Source organism: Amblyomma maculatum, chromosome 1 (genome assembly GCF_055883805.1).
Source record: "Amblyomma maculatum isolate TAMU_Amacu chromosome 1, ASM5588380v1, whole genome shotgun sequence".
Taxonomy (NCBI): domain Eukaryota; kingdom Metazoa; phylum Arthropoda; class Arachnida; order Ixodida; family Ixodidae; genus Amblyomma; species Amblyomma maculatum.
In genome coordinates, this window is record NC_139344.1 from 81,885,779 (window position 1) to 81,899,183 (window position 13,405).

Here is a 13,405-nt window from a genome sequence, read left to right on the forward strand (position 1 = left end):
GGTTGCTTTGTGTTCGGCCTCCATCGTAGCTCTGCCACCGTAACCGCAATGGAACTCGCGTCATGCGGCTGAATAGTCAAGTGGCCTAAACACTGCACCACCACGGAGGCGACAAGCAACGTAAAAATAAATGTTCGATAACGCTACGCCGATCCCCTTGAGTTCCCACACTTAAAGAACCCAAGGTGGTCAAAATTTCCGGAGTCCTCCACTATGGTGTCTCTCATAGCCTGAATCGCTTTGGGAAGTTAAACCCCAAAACCAAACCAGAAAAGAAAACGTATGATAATATATTTATAGTCGGCAACTAATCCCTTAACACGTGAGATGACAGTACAATACAGCCTCCAAACCCAGAGCCGTTGTAATTACGAAAACGTTTAAGAGCCTGATAAGTAGAAAAAAAAAAAAAGACGTTCCTGCAACGATTAGGGATGACTATCAGATTGCACGCAAGCGGTTGCCCACTTGGCGTTGCTAGAAGATTTCGCTTTCCTCCTGCGCTTTTTCTTCTTGCTGTGGACTTTCGGTTCCTCCGGCTCCTCCTTCGCCTCTTTAGAAGCAACTAGAGGCACGCATGTCGGGATGAGTGATCCGATCGAGGCTACTGGCACGGATCGCGGGCTCCAGTCTGCTTGCGGCACAACCGAAACGGCCGACGGTACTTCAGAGTTCGCCGTTAGCACAACATGGGACTTGCCGGAGTCTCCAGCCTTCAACGTCGCCTGGCCGACCGCCTGACGGGGGCTAGTGGCGATCCAGTCGGTGCACAGCGAGGTCAAGAGATGCTCGGATGGACCACCGCCAGCGCGATCTTCGGAGCTAAACACCGCGGAGGTGCCGGTAACAGAAGCTTCTGAGGCTGCATGCAGCGGTTGGGAGGACGTCTGTTTGAATGACAGTGCTTTCTTGTCGTCGAGAGACGCACTGGGTAGCTCATCGTCTAGCTGAAAACAGCCGAAAACGTCGTAACACAGCGGCACGCGGCGGGCCGTAAAGAGCCACGTGGAGAGGTGTGACACGGCCAGCAGGATGAGTAGGCTAGCGAGCATGACGAACGTCCGTACCGGAAACAGCTGCCGCCCGGTCTGCTCTTCGTAATAGGGATATTGGATGAGCGGCGGCAAGCTAAGCGCTTTCTCACCAGCGCCTATGCGCAACGTGATAGCCAACAAATAGGCGGCCGCGGAACCGTACGTGTTCGAGAAGTCGCGGAAGTATGCCACGCACACGAGCTGCGGGAAGAGTACCACGTAGACCATGTCAGAGGAGAGGTACCAGAGCCCTTGGACGGCCCCGACGGCCTGCGAAATGTATGTGGCCATAATGCCCACAACCACTACGGCCAGCCGGACCACAAGGTTCATCTCCTCGAGCGATGCCTGCGAGTGATACCACAGGCGAAGTCAAGGCAGAGTTTTCGAACCTCTACTGTGCATTCGTGCGGCACTACGAGTGCCTAAGACGTGCCAATACAGATTGAAACATTGCTTCGTTAAGACTGAAAACAGGGCCTGTTTCTAATATTAGAATAATTAGTTATTAGAGTCATTGCCATCCACACGATCGCAGCCAGCCATACGGCTACAAAGAAGAGTTGTACAGCTTTCACAGAAACTTCAGTGTTGACCTCATCAATTTTTCGCGAAAATTAAACAAAAAGATGAAAGCAAAGCTTTCTCTAGTTTGTCTTGTTAATAATTTTCAAAAACGCAATCAATTGGCTTCTTATGCCAATGTCCCTTGTTTTTTGTGAGCGCAGCACAAAGTTGAAGAGAAAAAGTTTTTATATGGACCAGGAGATTGGGCCGCTACTGCCAATATGTTCATAAAGTAGCTTGTAATATTATCCAATTGCTTGAAAACTATTTAGAAACACATATCCCTCTTGCATTCTATGGCAGATTGAACTGTTGACTCCGAACACAGGAAAAACTCAAAATCAAATTTTTGCCACGCATCGTAAGCTTAGAACGTTCTCATCAACATGTGCGTAACAGTATCATATACCATCGTACAGTTGCCTTAGAATTAAAAGGCGTCCCAGAATCCTGGACAGGCGGTTGCATGCCTAAATTCCATGCAGTCCTTACATTCGAGCGCGGGGAAGCGGGAGATCTCAGATACCTTGCTAGTACTGGTGGGTCTGCGAAATTCCTGAGATCCTCAGAATTAAGTATTGTGTGGGGGCAAACATCCCTGCTGCCGCTGCCCCGCTAGCAATCTAACGCTGTCAGGTCAGCTATGCGTTTCTGCTAAGGCATCCGAGGATGAGGACGATTCATGATAAATGAGAGCGCAAAAGATGGACACGCAAAGGAGACAACACGACACAATTAGGACGTTACCCGTAAATTACAAAACGAGCGCATATGGGTGCCGGTACCTCAAAACAAATTTAATTTTATTGAAGTAGGCTTGTTTCTACCCGATCGTGACTAATATGCAAGGCGTCCAAGCTATATTTAGTCAAGGGTTAAAAAATACATTTGAGGTAGGCCAGATAAAGCACTTGTATACAGCTGCCAGCCATCTGGCGCACAACAGGCAATTTTTTTTTATTTATCAATTACCTTTAGTGATTAAGACAAATTTTGTAATTTACTAACCATTGCTTTTAGATGATAAATGTGATTTGCAAAGTTGGAGAGCACTTCTGAAACCCACATTACATTTTTTTCCGATAAAGAAAGTCTCAGGTGTATCTATTTTACAAGCTCGAAAGAAAGCCCGCGCAATAAAAATATCACGTGACTAACGCAATCGCGCGCCACTATTTTGGTGCGCACAACCCGGCTTGAACGAACGAAATCAGTTGTGGCCGTGGCCTGCGGTGGCAGGCTGATTAGACTACGATGGTTTGTTTCTTCGTCCGTTTCAGGCAGTCGGCGCACGATACGTAACGGTGCAAGTTGCAGCGAGCTCACCGCGCTCGCTACAACAACAGTGTATTCTAGAACAGTATACTGTAACTATCGCCAAGATATCAGCCTACCGCTGGAACTGGGCTGTCGAGTCTCGGCCCCAGCTAATTACATACACTGAAACCACGATAAAGAGCACCACAATCGTGGCGCGCGAATGCGTTAGTAACGTGATATTTTTATTCCGCGGGCTTTCTTTCGAGCATGAAAAATTTATCGGAAATAAATGGAATCGGGGTTTCAGAAGGTGCTCTCCAACTTTGAAATCACATTTATTGTCTAAAGGCAATATTTAGCAAATTAGAAAAATAATCTTAATTGGAAATTATTTAATTTTTAAAAAATTATTTGCGGTGCACCAGATGGATGGAAGTTGTATACAAGTGGTTTTTCTGGCTTACATCAAATGTGCTATTTCTAAACCCACCGTTGGTTAAAATTAGCTTCGACATCATGTATTCTCAGACATATTCCCTGCAGCCTATGGATATAAGCGGTTGAGAAGCCGCTTGTATCCATACGCCGCTTACGCCTCCTTATCAACGGAATCATTAAGGATGTTTTAAAATTATATGGATTCCTTCCTTGAGATGAGGAAGAGTTGAGGGCTCTTTTCTTGAGGTTGGGAAACCGTACAAGCTAAGATGCACTTTAAAATTTGGCCCTACGTCGCCTGCGTCCTTGAAGAGCGTTAGCTTCGCTTCTTCCTGCAGGCAATTTCACTTGTTGCTGAGTATTAATGCGATAGCGTTAAATGCCCCGTTCTGCAGAAACTCTGGCGTTGTCGGCGTTGTGAGCTAAAAATCACGGACATGGTTCTAGCAAGTAACAGTTTCAGGTGACATGGCTGCGTATTGATTGGTCGGCGGGTTGTGTGACGTCACGAGACTGCGTGAAGTGACAGGAACCTCCACCTCCTTGCTTTTACTTTCAGATAAATGGGTGCGATGAAAACAGAACCCTCAAGGAACAGCGAGCAATGAGTAAGACACGCTACCCGTTGGCCATGCGCAGGCTGGTGAGTATATTTCACAAAACTGGACAGCTTACGACTGAATGTTAATGAATATATATGCGAAATTATAAAGGACTAAATTACATTATTATTATATATGAGGCGATTTGCAAAGTGGATATATGTGCGAATGAGCATCTGGAAGATAAGCCGCAGACAGTCGCGTAATTAAATATATCGCGTCATATATCTGTGAACGCGGAGCTTAAGTGCCCCCCCCCCCCTCCGTTTTCATTGGATCCAGAACAATGGTAACTGTATGGTAATCATCTGGACCACATTACGCCATGAAGTTCCAGTCTGCCTAACTAAATCCAATATTTGTAGAGTTGGAAAAAAGCGGTAAGATATCTCCCAACTCTGGATTCATGTGCCCTTTATGCGGCAAACGCTGACAGGGAATTTCACGGCGTTCTGCAGTAGTAAGAGTCCGACTTCTTACTGCTAATTTATTTTATTTATTTATTAAATATACCCCTAAAGGCCCTCATTCGAGGGTATTACATAGGGGGGGGGGGGGGGTCCGTGTAGAAAAAAAAACATGTAACAGAAACATTATTAAAAAGCAAATGAACAATAAACAGTCAAAATGTAACATGGGAAAATAATTAAGTACCAGAGGATAAAGAAACCGGCTATAGAAAGCAATAGAATACAAAGTATAGGTTTAAGAAAACAATAAGGCATAACACAAATAAACGTAATGTACATATTGTACATATGTACATATGTACATTGAATTTACATATTGCCAAAAAAAGTACATTTCAAATGTCAACGTCGCTGCGGATGAGATCGTGAAATGTGGAGGCGTTGGATTCAATGGCTATGTGTGCGCATAGATCGTTCCACTCTATGATAGTGCGTGGTATGAAGGACTTCGCAAATGCAGATGAACGACACGCGATGCGCTTAACTTTGTGCGCATGGTCGAGCCGTGGAAAGAAGGCTGATGGTGATAGGAAAACATCGTGGTGGAGCGATGTATGGTGATACAGTTTATGGGAAAGTGCTAGCCGTGAAAGTTCGCGGCGGAAAGACAAGTCTTCTAATTCGGCGCGATTTTTTAGGGCAGTGACACTGGTAGTATGTGAGTAGTTAGAATAAATAAAACGCGCAGCACGGTTCTGCAAGGACTCAATGTTAGCTATGAGATAGGCTTGTTCAGGATCCCAGATGGCTGATGCATATTCAATCTTCGGACGAATGAGTGCGAGGAAGGCTAGTTTCTTCAGGTGGGGGGGGGGGGGGGGGGGGGCGGGAGCCTGTCTGAGGTTGTGTTTTAGAAGGTCGAGTGAGCGGTTGGCGGATGCTGAAGTTATAATAATGTGGTTGTGCCATGTTAAGTCAGATTGCAGATGGACTCCAAGGTACTTGTAGGTAGTAGCAAGTTCGACAGAGTTGTTATTTAGAAAATAAGTTGTGGGAAAGCGAGCGCTGCGAGTGGAAGACAAAAGCTTAGTTTTGGAAGTATTAAGTGGCATAAGCCAAGCTGTGCACCATGCGGTTACTGCATCATGGTCAGTTTGCAAACATTGTTGGTCAGTGATAGAAGAAATATTTCGTATATTACGCAGGTCATCGGCAAAGAGCCTAATTTGAGAAGAGACAGAGTTGCGTAGATCATTATTATATATTAAAGGAGTGGAAGTGGTAAATGGAAGTGATTTTCATCACATTCCATTCCACCACATTTATTTTCGTTGTTAGATACATGGTTATCAGTATCACAGAAGGAGGTCCCGAAGTAAAAACTCTCCGGGGGACCTCCTATGACAAAATGAATAAAATTCGCGGGTAACATACTGGGCAGTTATAAGAAAAGAATATACAGGCGTGCAGAGAACAACTTATAATACTAACAATAACATATCGTACAATGCAAACTACAAACACTATAGAAATTTCTAAATAATGAAGAACTGGCAACCAAAGTGCACTAATTGCTGAAATCTGAGAATGCAATTTACTGAAAAAATAATGAAATAATGTAAACACAGAAACTTATGATCCTGAGAAACATTTTTAGTCGGAGGAACAAAACAAGGTAGAAAATAGGTAAGTCCTTAAAGAATGATGGAATGAATGAAGAGTATGCTGTGATTTGATTTCGGATTTTGATCAGAATGGACCAATTGGACTGACTGGTATGCTTTGACTGATTGGACAGACTGGTTTGCATGCTCAGATGACGTGTAGCTGCAGCGCCACATGGTATCAAGCTTCCTGGTATTCTCTTGACATTATCTTCTTAGAGGTGATACTATTACAGACGTACCGAAGCGTGCCTGTAGTCAAAAGCCGTGTTGAAGCGAACGACTCGATGCAACACTGACCTGGTTGCGCAGCAGCACCTTGTATACATTCTGCGAGAACATGGAGGCCGCGCTGAGAATGGAAGAGTCGGCGGACGCCATTACTGCGGCTGACACTCCTGTAAGGCCCACGGACGACACGATTGCCGGGCTCAGGTAGAGCAGCGACAGCGGGAGCACGCGCGCCGCGTCCTCTCCTCGCAATGGAGTGGGGCCCTGGAAGCCCGCCTGCGTGAAGTCTGCGCCGGATGCGATCGAATAGGATAGGTTGAGGCGCTACAGCGCTACTATTCGCTTGTTCACATTTTTTTATATCCTCCTTCAGTCATATAAGTGACGAGAATAATTCACCCATACTAGTGAATGATTCACCGAGGTTCTACTGTATACATTGAACGCACCTTCACGTTCGAGTTCCGTGTGTTATGCCAGCGCAAATCAGTATTTGTGTAATCTCCACAGAGCCCATATACGCGCCTTCTGCACATGCACGTCTGGAAGTAAGTTAGCCCACCGGTGCGACTGCTCATACGATGACGCGATACAATACGCCCAGAGAATTCTAGCTTGCTGCGAACTCCGGCAGCTTTGGAACTTTGGTCTCTTGACAAAGTTCCGTGCACTTGTGAAGTGATTTGTGCATACCGTGATTACATCTTTGACATTTCGATTTCAAAACACCCACCTTTATAGAGACACATACCCGCTTCTGTGGCTCAGTGGTTTGGCGTTCGAATACTGGTCTTATAAGGTCGCGGCTGCTACAGTGAGAGCCTCATTTCAATGCAGGTGAAATACAAAGCACACGCTTGTGCTGTGTGATGTCAACGCAATTTAAAAAACCTCAGGTGGTCTAAATCAAGCCACAGCCCTCCACTACAGTGCCCCTCACAGTCCCCGTATCTCGATTTGGGGTGTTAAAACTCCGCTATCCTATCCTTTATTGCGGTATCCTATAGAACTTCCTGTGCTTGCAAACAAGAGTAGTTTCTAAAATCGTAGGCTCACTAAGTTCAGGATCCAGCAAGTGGCCTGTGACATCAGTGGTAGGTGTTCAGGCTGAATGGGACAATTCGATTTTTGGGCATTTCATAATCAATTGAATAGGATTTGATTGAATATTTGTTCTTAACAACTGCCTCTTTACGACTTCCTTCAGCACCCTCATGCCCTCCTATAGTAACAAGATAAAAGACAAGCCACCTTGTGGAAGCGTTGCCTCGGCTGGTGAACTCAGGCTCCCCACACCCAGTGCTTTTTCATACTGCGTGGCCGTCTTCTTTCTTTCGTTCTACCCAAGACAGAAGAAAGCTAAACAGTTTAAATATCTACGCCTGCTATTTTAAAGCGATGTCCCTTGCAATGTAAGCCTTCGCAATATGTTCTTTCAGTCAAGTTTCACGAAAAATTCACAACTTAAGTTCTCTTTCGAACTTCGCCTATGCTCTTCAGTGAATAGGTAACACAAGCTTAGATATAATCTTCAGCTCCTGCTTTTGAAATAAAACCTCGATGTCCATTCATGACAGTAACCGATGTCCATTATTGACAGTAAAAGATCCGGCTGATATGAGCTCGGGTAGCGCATTAGAGTGTATGCACGCACACAGTGAACTTGATGTCATTTGAATCGAGCATTTCGAAATACCACGTCATTTTTAGCATGGAGCGGATTCTCACGCTGCAGCGGTTCTCCAAAAATTATTTTCGCGATAAGGTTCCCGGCGACTTCAGAAACAGGTTCGCCGGTTTTAGCATCGCGAGCACGGCACTTAGTTCACAGCATGTGGAGCGCGTGTGCAAGCTACAAACGTAGCGAGGCCACAAAAGTCTGTATTGCTCGAAGTGGCTGCTATTTTTCAGAGAGGAAGAGAACGGACGAAGCATATATCGTGTATCGCTAAAATGTGACGCTCTCATAAGCGGATCATCAAGATGCTTCAGAGAATAGAGACCTTCGCGCAGAGAGATTATATTCAGGGCTTCGATACATCGGAACTAACTTAGAATGAAGCCAGTGTTGTTCTTTGTAACGTGACCTGCTGTTAACATTGAAGGCTGTTTACTCAGCTAAGATTCGCGATACGTGTGAGCTTCGAACTAAGTGCAAGTGCCGATATTTATAGTGCGTAACCTAGGCCGAGTCCATCGGGTTATGAGACTCGCCAGCTAAGAGAATTAAAGCGAAATCCGACCGCGAAACCTGGTCGCGAAATCCGAGTGCTTTGTGGCTGTTCTGTCCCCTAAAACTATATATACTTCGAACGCAGATGATTGTAAGTGATGTCCTCGAAATATGTATAGCCATGTACAGTTTATTATTATTTTTTTAATTAGAAGCAAGCGAACAAAGGACGCAAGCACGGCTTCGCCCGGAGCGGTTGGAGATAACAAAAGCACAGAAACTGGCAGTACCACTTTGTTAGAGGCAAAAATGTAGCTCAGACTGGGCATCCTTCAACCTGAATGGAAACGGTCCCGCAAAGGATGAGGTTTCCCCTCTGCCATTTCCAATATTTATAACCGCTCATACTCGAAAAAATATTGCAATGCAAAAGTGGCAGCTTACTTAACGATATAAAGGCTGGCTCAGTGCTCAGGAGGGCATCGGAAAGGCAATTTCCCTTCGCAGAGCAGCCGCTCATATGTCTTCTGAAGGAATCAAGCTAGACGTCGGGGAAAGTACTTCATTTTTTTTTTTTTTTGCCGTTTGCATAAGTAGAAAGAAAAAAATATATAATCGAACGCGGGGTTTCGGTATAAAGCTGAATTATCCAGAGATTACATTGTTCGTTTTGCAAAGCATGCAAGAAATTTCATGATGGGATACAATACTGAATGTTTTGTGCACTCTGTGGGGCATAAGGTGCGTTACTGTTGAGTCGCTAAGGGCTACATTTCATTTCAGTCAAGCGAACTTCGCGCAAAGCTAGGAAAGCTTTCCCTTTGTTCTTGAACATTACTTTGATCATTGGAGCCGATGCGCAGGACGTACTTATTAACATATTTTAACGCATCCGAGGCACACAACGACAAGCGTCCTTGACGTTGAGAATGTGCAGCTTACATCGCGAAAGACACATTACCCATTGGTAAAGCATATTCACATTAGAAAAAAAAAAAGTATTTTAACGTAAAGTATGTGCTGTAGCAAGCAAAACATGGATTCGTTTGTCCGTGCACACCATCCAGTAAGGCCAAGCTTCTGCCAGTCATGCATGACGGCCGTGCATGAATGAAATACTGAACAAATGAATGAAAATTGAAATAAATAAAGAAGGAAATAAATAAATAAATAAATAAATAAATAAATAAAGAAGGAAAGAAAGAAATAAATAAATAAATAAATAAATAAAGAAAGAAAGAAAGAAAGAAAGAAAGAAAGAAAGAAAGAAAGAAAGAAAGAAAGAAAGAAAGAAAGAAAGAAAGAAAGAAAGAAAGAAAGAAAGAAAGAAAGAAAGAAAGAAAGAAAGAAAGAAAGAAAGAAAGAAAGAAAGAAAGAAAAGAAAGAAAGAAAAGAAAGAGGAAGGGCTTCTAATGCCACCTCCTACCGATCAGACACACGCTTTTGCTTTGACCAAGTGGGAGCTACTAATAACGCGATACTATACATGTGGATAGTTTGAAATTATTGTCATTGCATTTAAACTCAGTTCAGGACGAATTACTGCAGCAGCGGAAAATAAAATGTGCAGTATCGCAAACGCTCAAGCCAAGTTGAGATTGGGCCCGACGGAGGGCCGGCTGACACCTACTGGCCGCTTTAGCGGCGACTCCGATAATGACGGCCGGTGCGGCAACAAAGAGGCAGCCAAAGGAGCTGGCCAGTGACACGACCAGGGACACCTCTGACGTACGGGAGGCCAGTATCCGCTGAAAGTAGACCTGCGAACGGTTTTCGGACGAGCCCGGAAGTAGGAATGGAAATTAGTGGGAGAGAAACCTAATTTTCTCATTTGAGCTCTCCGAGAGTATATATTAAGACAGGTATTCTCACCATGGCTACTATATACACAGTCAAAGCAAAAATAGCATAAGGGGAGAGTCGTGAAGAAGGGGGCGTTGTAACAAAAACTAGTCTCAGCTCGTGACTCGTTCGTGCACTTAAAACTGCGATCAGAAATGTCTATGCAGTTTCAGCATGACACATATACTGCGATCAGACTTCAACGTTTCACGAACACCGAAAGACAGAAGCGATACACGAGGCTACCATTTTCAGCAGATATCAACTATACCAGGAAACCGCGTCCACGACATTAAGAATGTGATCTTAGATCGCGAAAGACACATGACTTCTCAGTCTTTGATTTCTCCGGCGGTAATTCACCGCTTCTTGAGTCGGCAAGCCTCCTACACTTTCAGTCTGCACTGTATCACGCTGCTCCATTGATGTAGTGGGTACTGAGGCAGCGACATTTTGCCACGATAGTGTTGAAGGCCTCGTTCCCGCTTGTGAGTGAAAGATCACGGGCATGCCTCTGGCAGGTGGTAGTTGGTAGGTGACATGACCGAGCACTGACTGGCTTCCTTCCGTCCTGATGTGCCAGTGGTGGCTAGTAAACTCAATCAGTAAGTGACAAAAATTGGCGATACTCTTAAGGTTCACCTTCAAGTGCAAGATGCGAAAGCGTTAATGACTTCCATTTGCCGGATTTTCTTGCACATCTTTGCTCGCGCGCAAGCACTTAGATGCTGGCTTAATCAGCAATCTCCCTATATGTACAGGGGTAGTCAAAAGTTCTGAGATCACAAGTGCTGCTTCTCGGCGGTATATTCTGGCACTTGATTTCCTATTAAACCTAAAAATTATCTCAGAGGTTAGAATAATGCCTCTTGTACCCTTCCTAGATATTTTGACATTTTGGGGTGTCGTAGGTGCCGGACTACGCTGCTCAGAAGTAGACCCTATGGCCTGGGAACTTTTCACTACCCCTATACCTACATTATCTCACAGATACTAATTAGCATAGAGTCGTCAGCTGCCACATTATATGAAGAGCACCGGATACAGATATTTAACTAAGCCGCACGATCGCGCCTGCATAGCCAAGGAGTAGCCAGTCGGGATCCAAGAGTCCCATGATCGATTCCCACCTCGCCATCCCATCCCGAGTCGGCAGCTGCAAATAACTGGATGTAATGTAATCTTACGACGTTACGAAACGCGCCGGCCAATCAGCGCCCGGTCATCTGCCAACTATCACTTTTCATATAGGCATGCTGGGAATTAATCGCTGGCAACGCGAACGAGGACAACGACGATAACAACGGATTTCCTGCAATAGGGGGCCCTTAACGACGTCGAGTTCAAAAACAATTAATTTTAGCAATTTTAGCAGACAGCAGGCATGTTCAAAGCGATTCCTTGAATCACTTGCGGTCCGAAGCCCCGTGCGCGTGCCGAATACGAAAGCTTAAGAAAGGCTGCCTTAGCACGTGAAAGCCACTCGACACCCACCTGCCAGCAGATGCCGCCAAGAGCGATCATGAGCACCCTGTCCATGTAAAAGGCGTAGTACTCTGCTTCGACGCCACCGAGCCAGTTATTGGCCGGATACGAGACCTTGCCCACGTTGCGGTCGAGAACGACGAATGGCACGGCGGCCCACTGGAAATGGAATCGAGAGAGCGAGAGATGTGCCGAGGTTGCCCTCGAGAGGAACGCGCCTCTATAGCTGCTAGAAGCTTTCTTTCGACTCTATTCGAAGTATATTTAATGAAGACTAATGACAGCGGTAAAGACGGGCAAATTTTGCCTAAATTCAGCACGCTCATAGGAAGAGCCTGCGGTGCTCAGGAACTCCCGTTAACCGATTCATGCAAGAGCATCATCTTCGATGTACCGTCGGGGATAAAGGTCTGTGGACCACGCAAACTACAACCAAGGCGCATAACTTTTGTATTGGCTAGTATAGTCTAGGACCATACTTGGCAATTTTAAAGTAACTTATGCTTTAATTTTTTCATACATGCTAGGGAACTAAGGTGATAATTCGCTTACATTGTGGTTCCAGTCCAAAATCGCCAAACGTGTGGTGCAACGCAACTATATGGTGTAATTTGTAATGGACCAATTAATGTCTCTGCTCCCTGCAAATATGCTCACACTAGGTTACCTTAGTGCAACGAAAACATATAACAGCCACTGATTCTTCGCCCAAAGAGTAGAAAATTTGCAAACTAAGATACGGGCCCCCGGATCTTTGCAACAGGAAGTCCTGCTAGATCGCAGCGCAGAGCGTCGCCTCGCCTGCTGAAGGAGTACTGTTTTGTTGTTTCTGCACAGTCACTCAACGATGAATACCCACCACAATTCGGGGGGCGTATGGCGGCTACTCAGCATGAAATGATTTTTCAATGATAGACACTTTCCCTGAAAGACTAAGCTATACACATCCCTTTTTCTTGTTTCTGCTAGTCGAGTAATAGTTAGGGTTCGTAGGCTCGCATAATGTGACTAATGTGCCGTGTTCCTGTTAATGGCGAAACCTTTTATACCAAAGTGCGTGGGCTGTGTTAACACGCTTTATCAGACGCCTAAGAGTGAGTTGTGGTTGAGCGCTGAAGAACTTACCAGACCAATAACCGTCGCCAATAGTTGCAAAACATCGGTGTAGGCGACTCCACAGAGTCCACCAGTGAACGTATAAAACATTATCAGAAACGCTGGAGCCAAGATTGCTTTGTTGTGCGATATGCCCAGGCTGACATGTAGCGTTGCACCTGCGCACCAATACGCGGTTATCTCATAACTCCGTGACTATGCTCTATATATCAATGAGGCATTCTGTGCACAGTTTGTTGATGGCTTTTAGGGTTATCCGACATCTCCAATTTTCCGGATTCTATTACAGATAATAGTGCAGCAGCAGCTGATCGATCGAGGGATCATTCGGTAAATAAATAAGCCAAGCAGTCAGGCTTACCGTGTGCCATGTGAATGAATGACGCCGGTGAGAACTTATTTAGGCGTGGTGTCGCCTGTGCGAATTACGAAACTAAATCAGTAGGACACTTTAACTTTTCCTTAAGAGTAGACACGCAAGCGCATTTAATAAAGCACCGTATTTTCATTCCAAAACTCGTTTTAAAAATTTTGTGTAAACTGTATAAAGTTTTTAAGTTATTATTGCTGCAACATTAGTATG

General features: G+C 44.9%; 1 protein-coding gene across 1 annotated transcript in view; it reads right to left on the minus strand.

The window, feature by feature from the left end:
- Window positions 1-428: 428 nt before the first annotated feature.
- The window catches only part of LOC146202965 (high-affinity choline transporter 1-like), a 29,730-nt gene continuing 16,753 nt past the window's right edge, over window positions 429-13,405 (minus strand). The window contains exons 4-7 of the mRNA XM_084602377.1: window positions 11,716-11,865; window positions 10,010-10,139; window positions 6,276-6,493; window positions 429-1,382 (exon numbers count right to left, since the gene is read on the minus strand). Coding sequence (XP_084458503.1) covers window positions 429-1,382; window positions 6,276-6,493; window positions 10,010-10,139; window positions 11,716-11,865 — 1,452 coding nt within the window. The remainder of the gene's footprint in view (window positions 1,383-6,275; window positions 6,494-10,009; window positions 10,140-11,715; window positions 11,866-13,405) is intronic.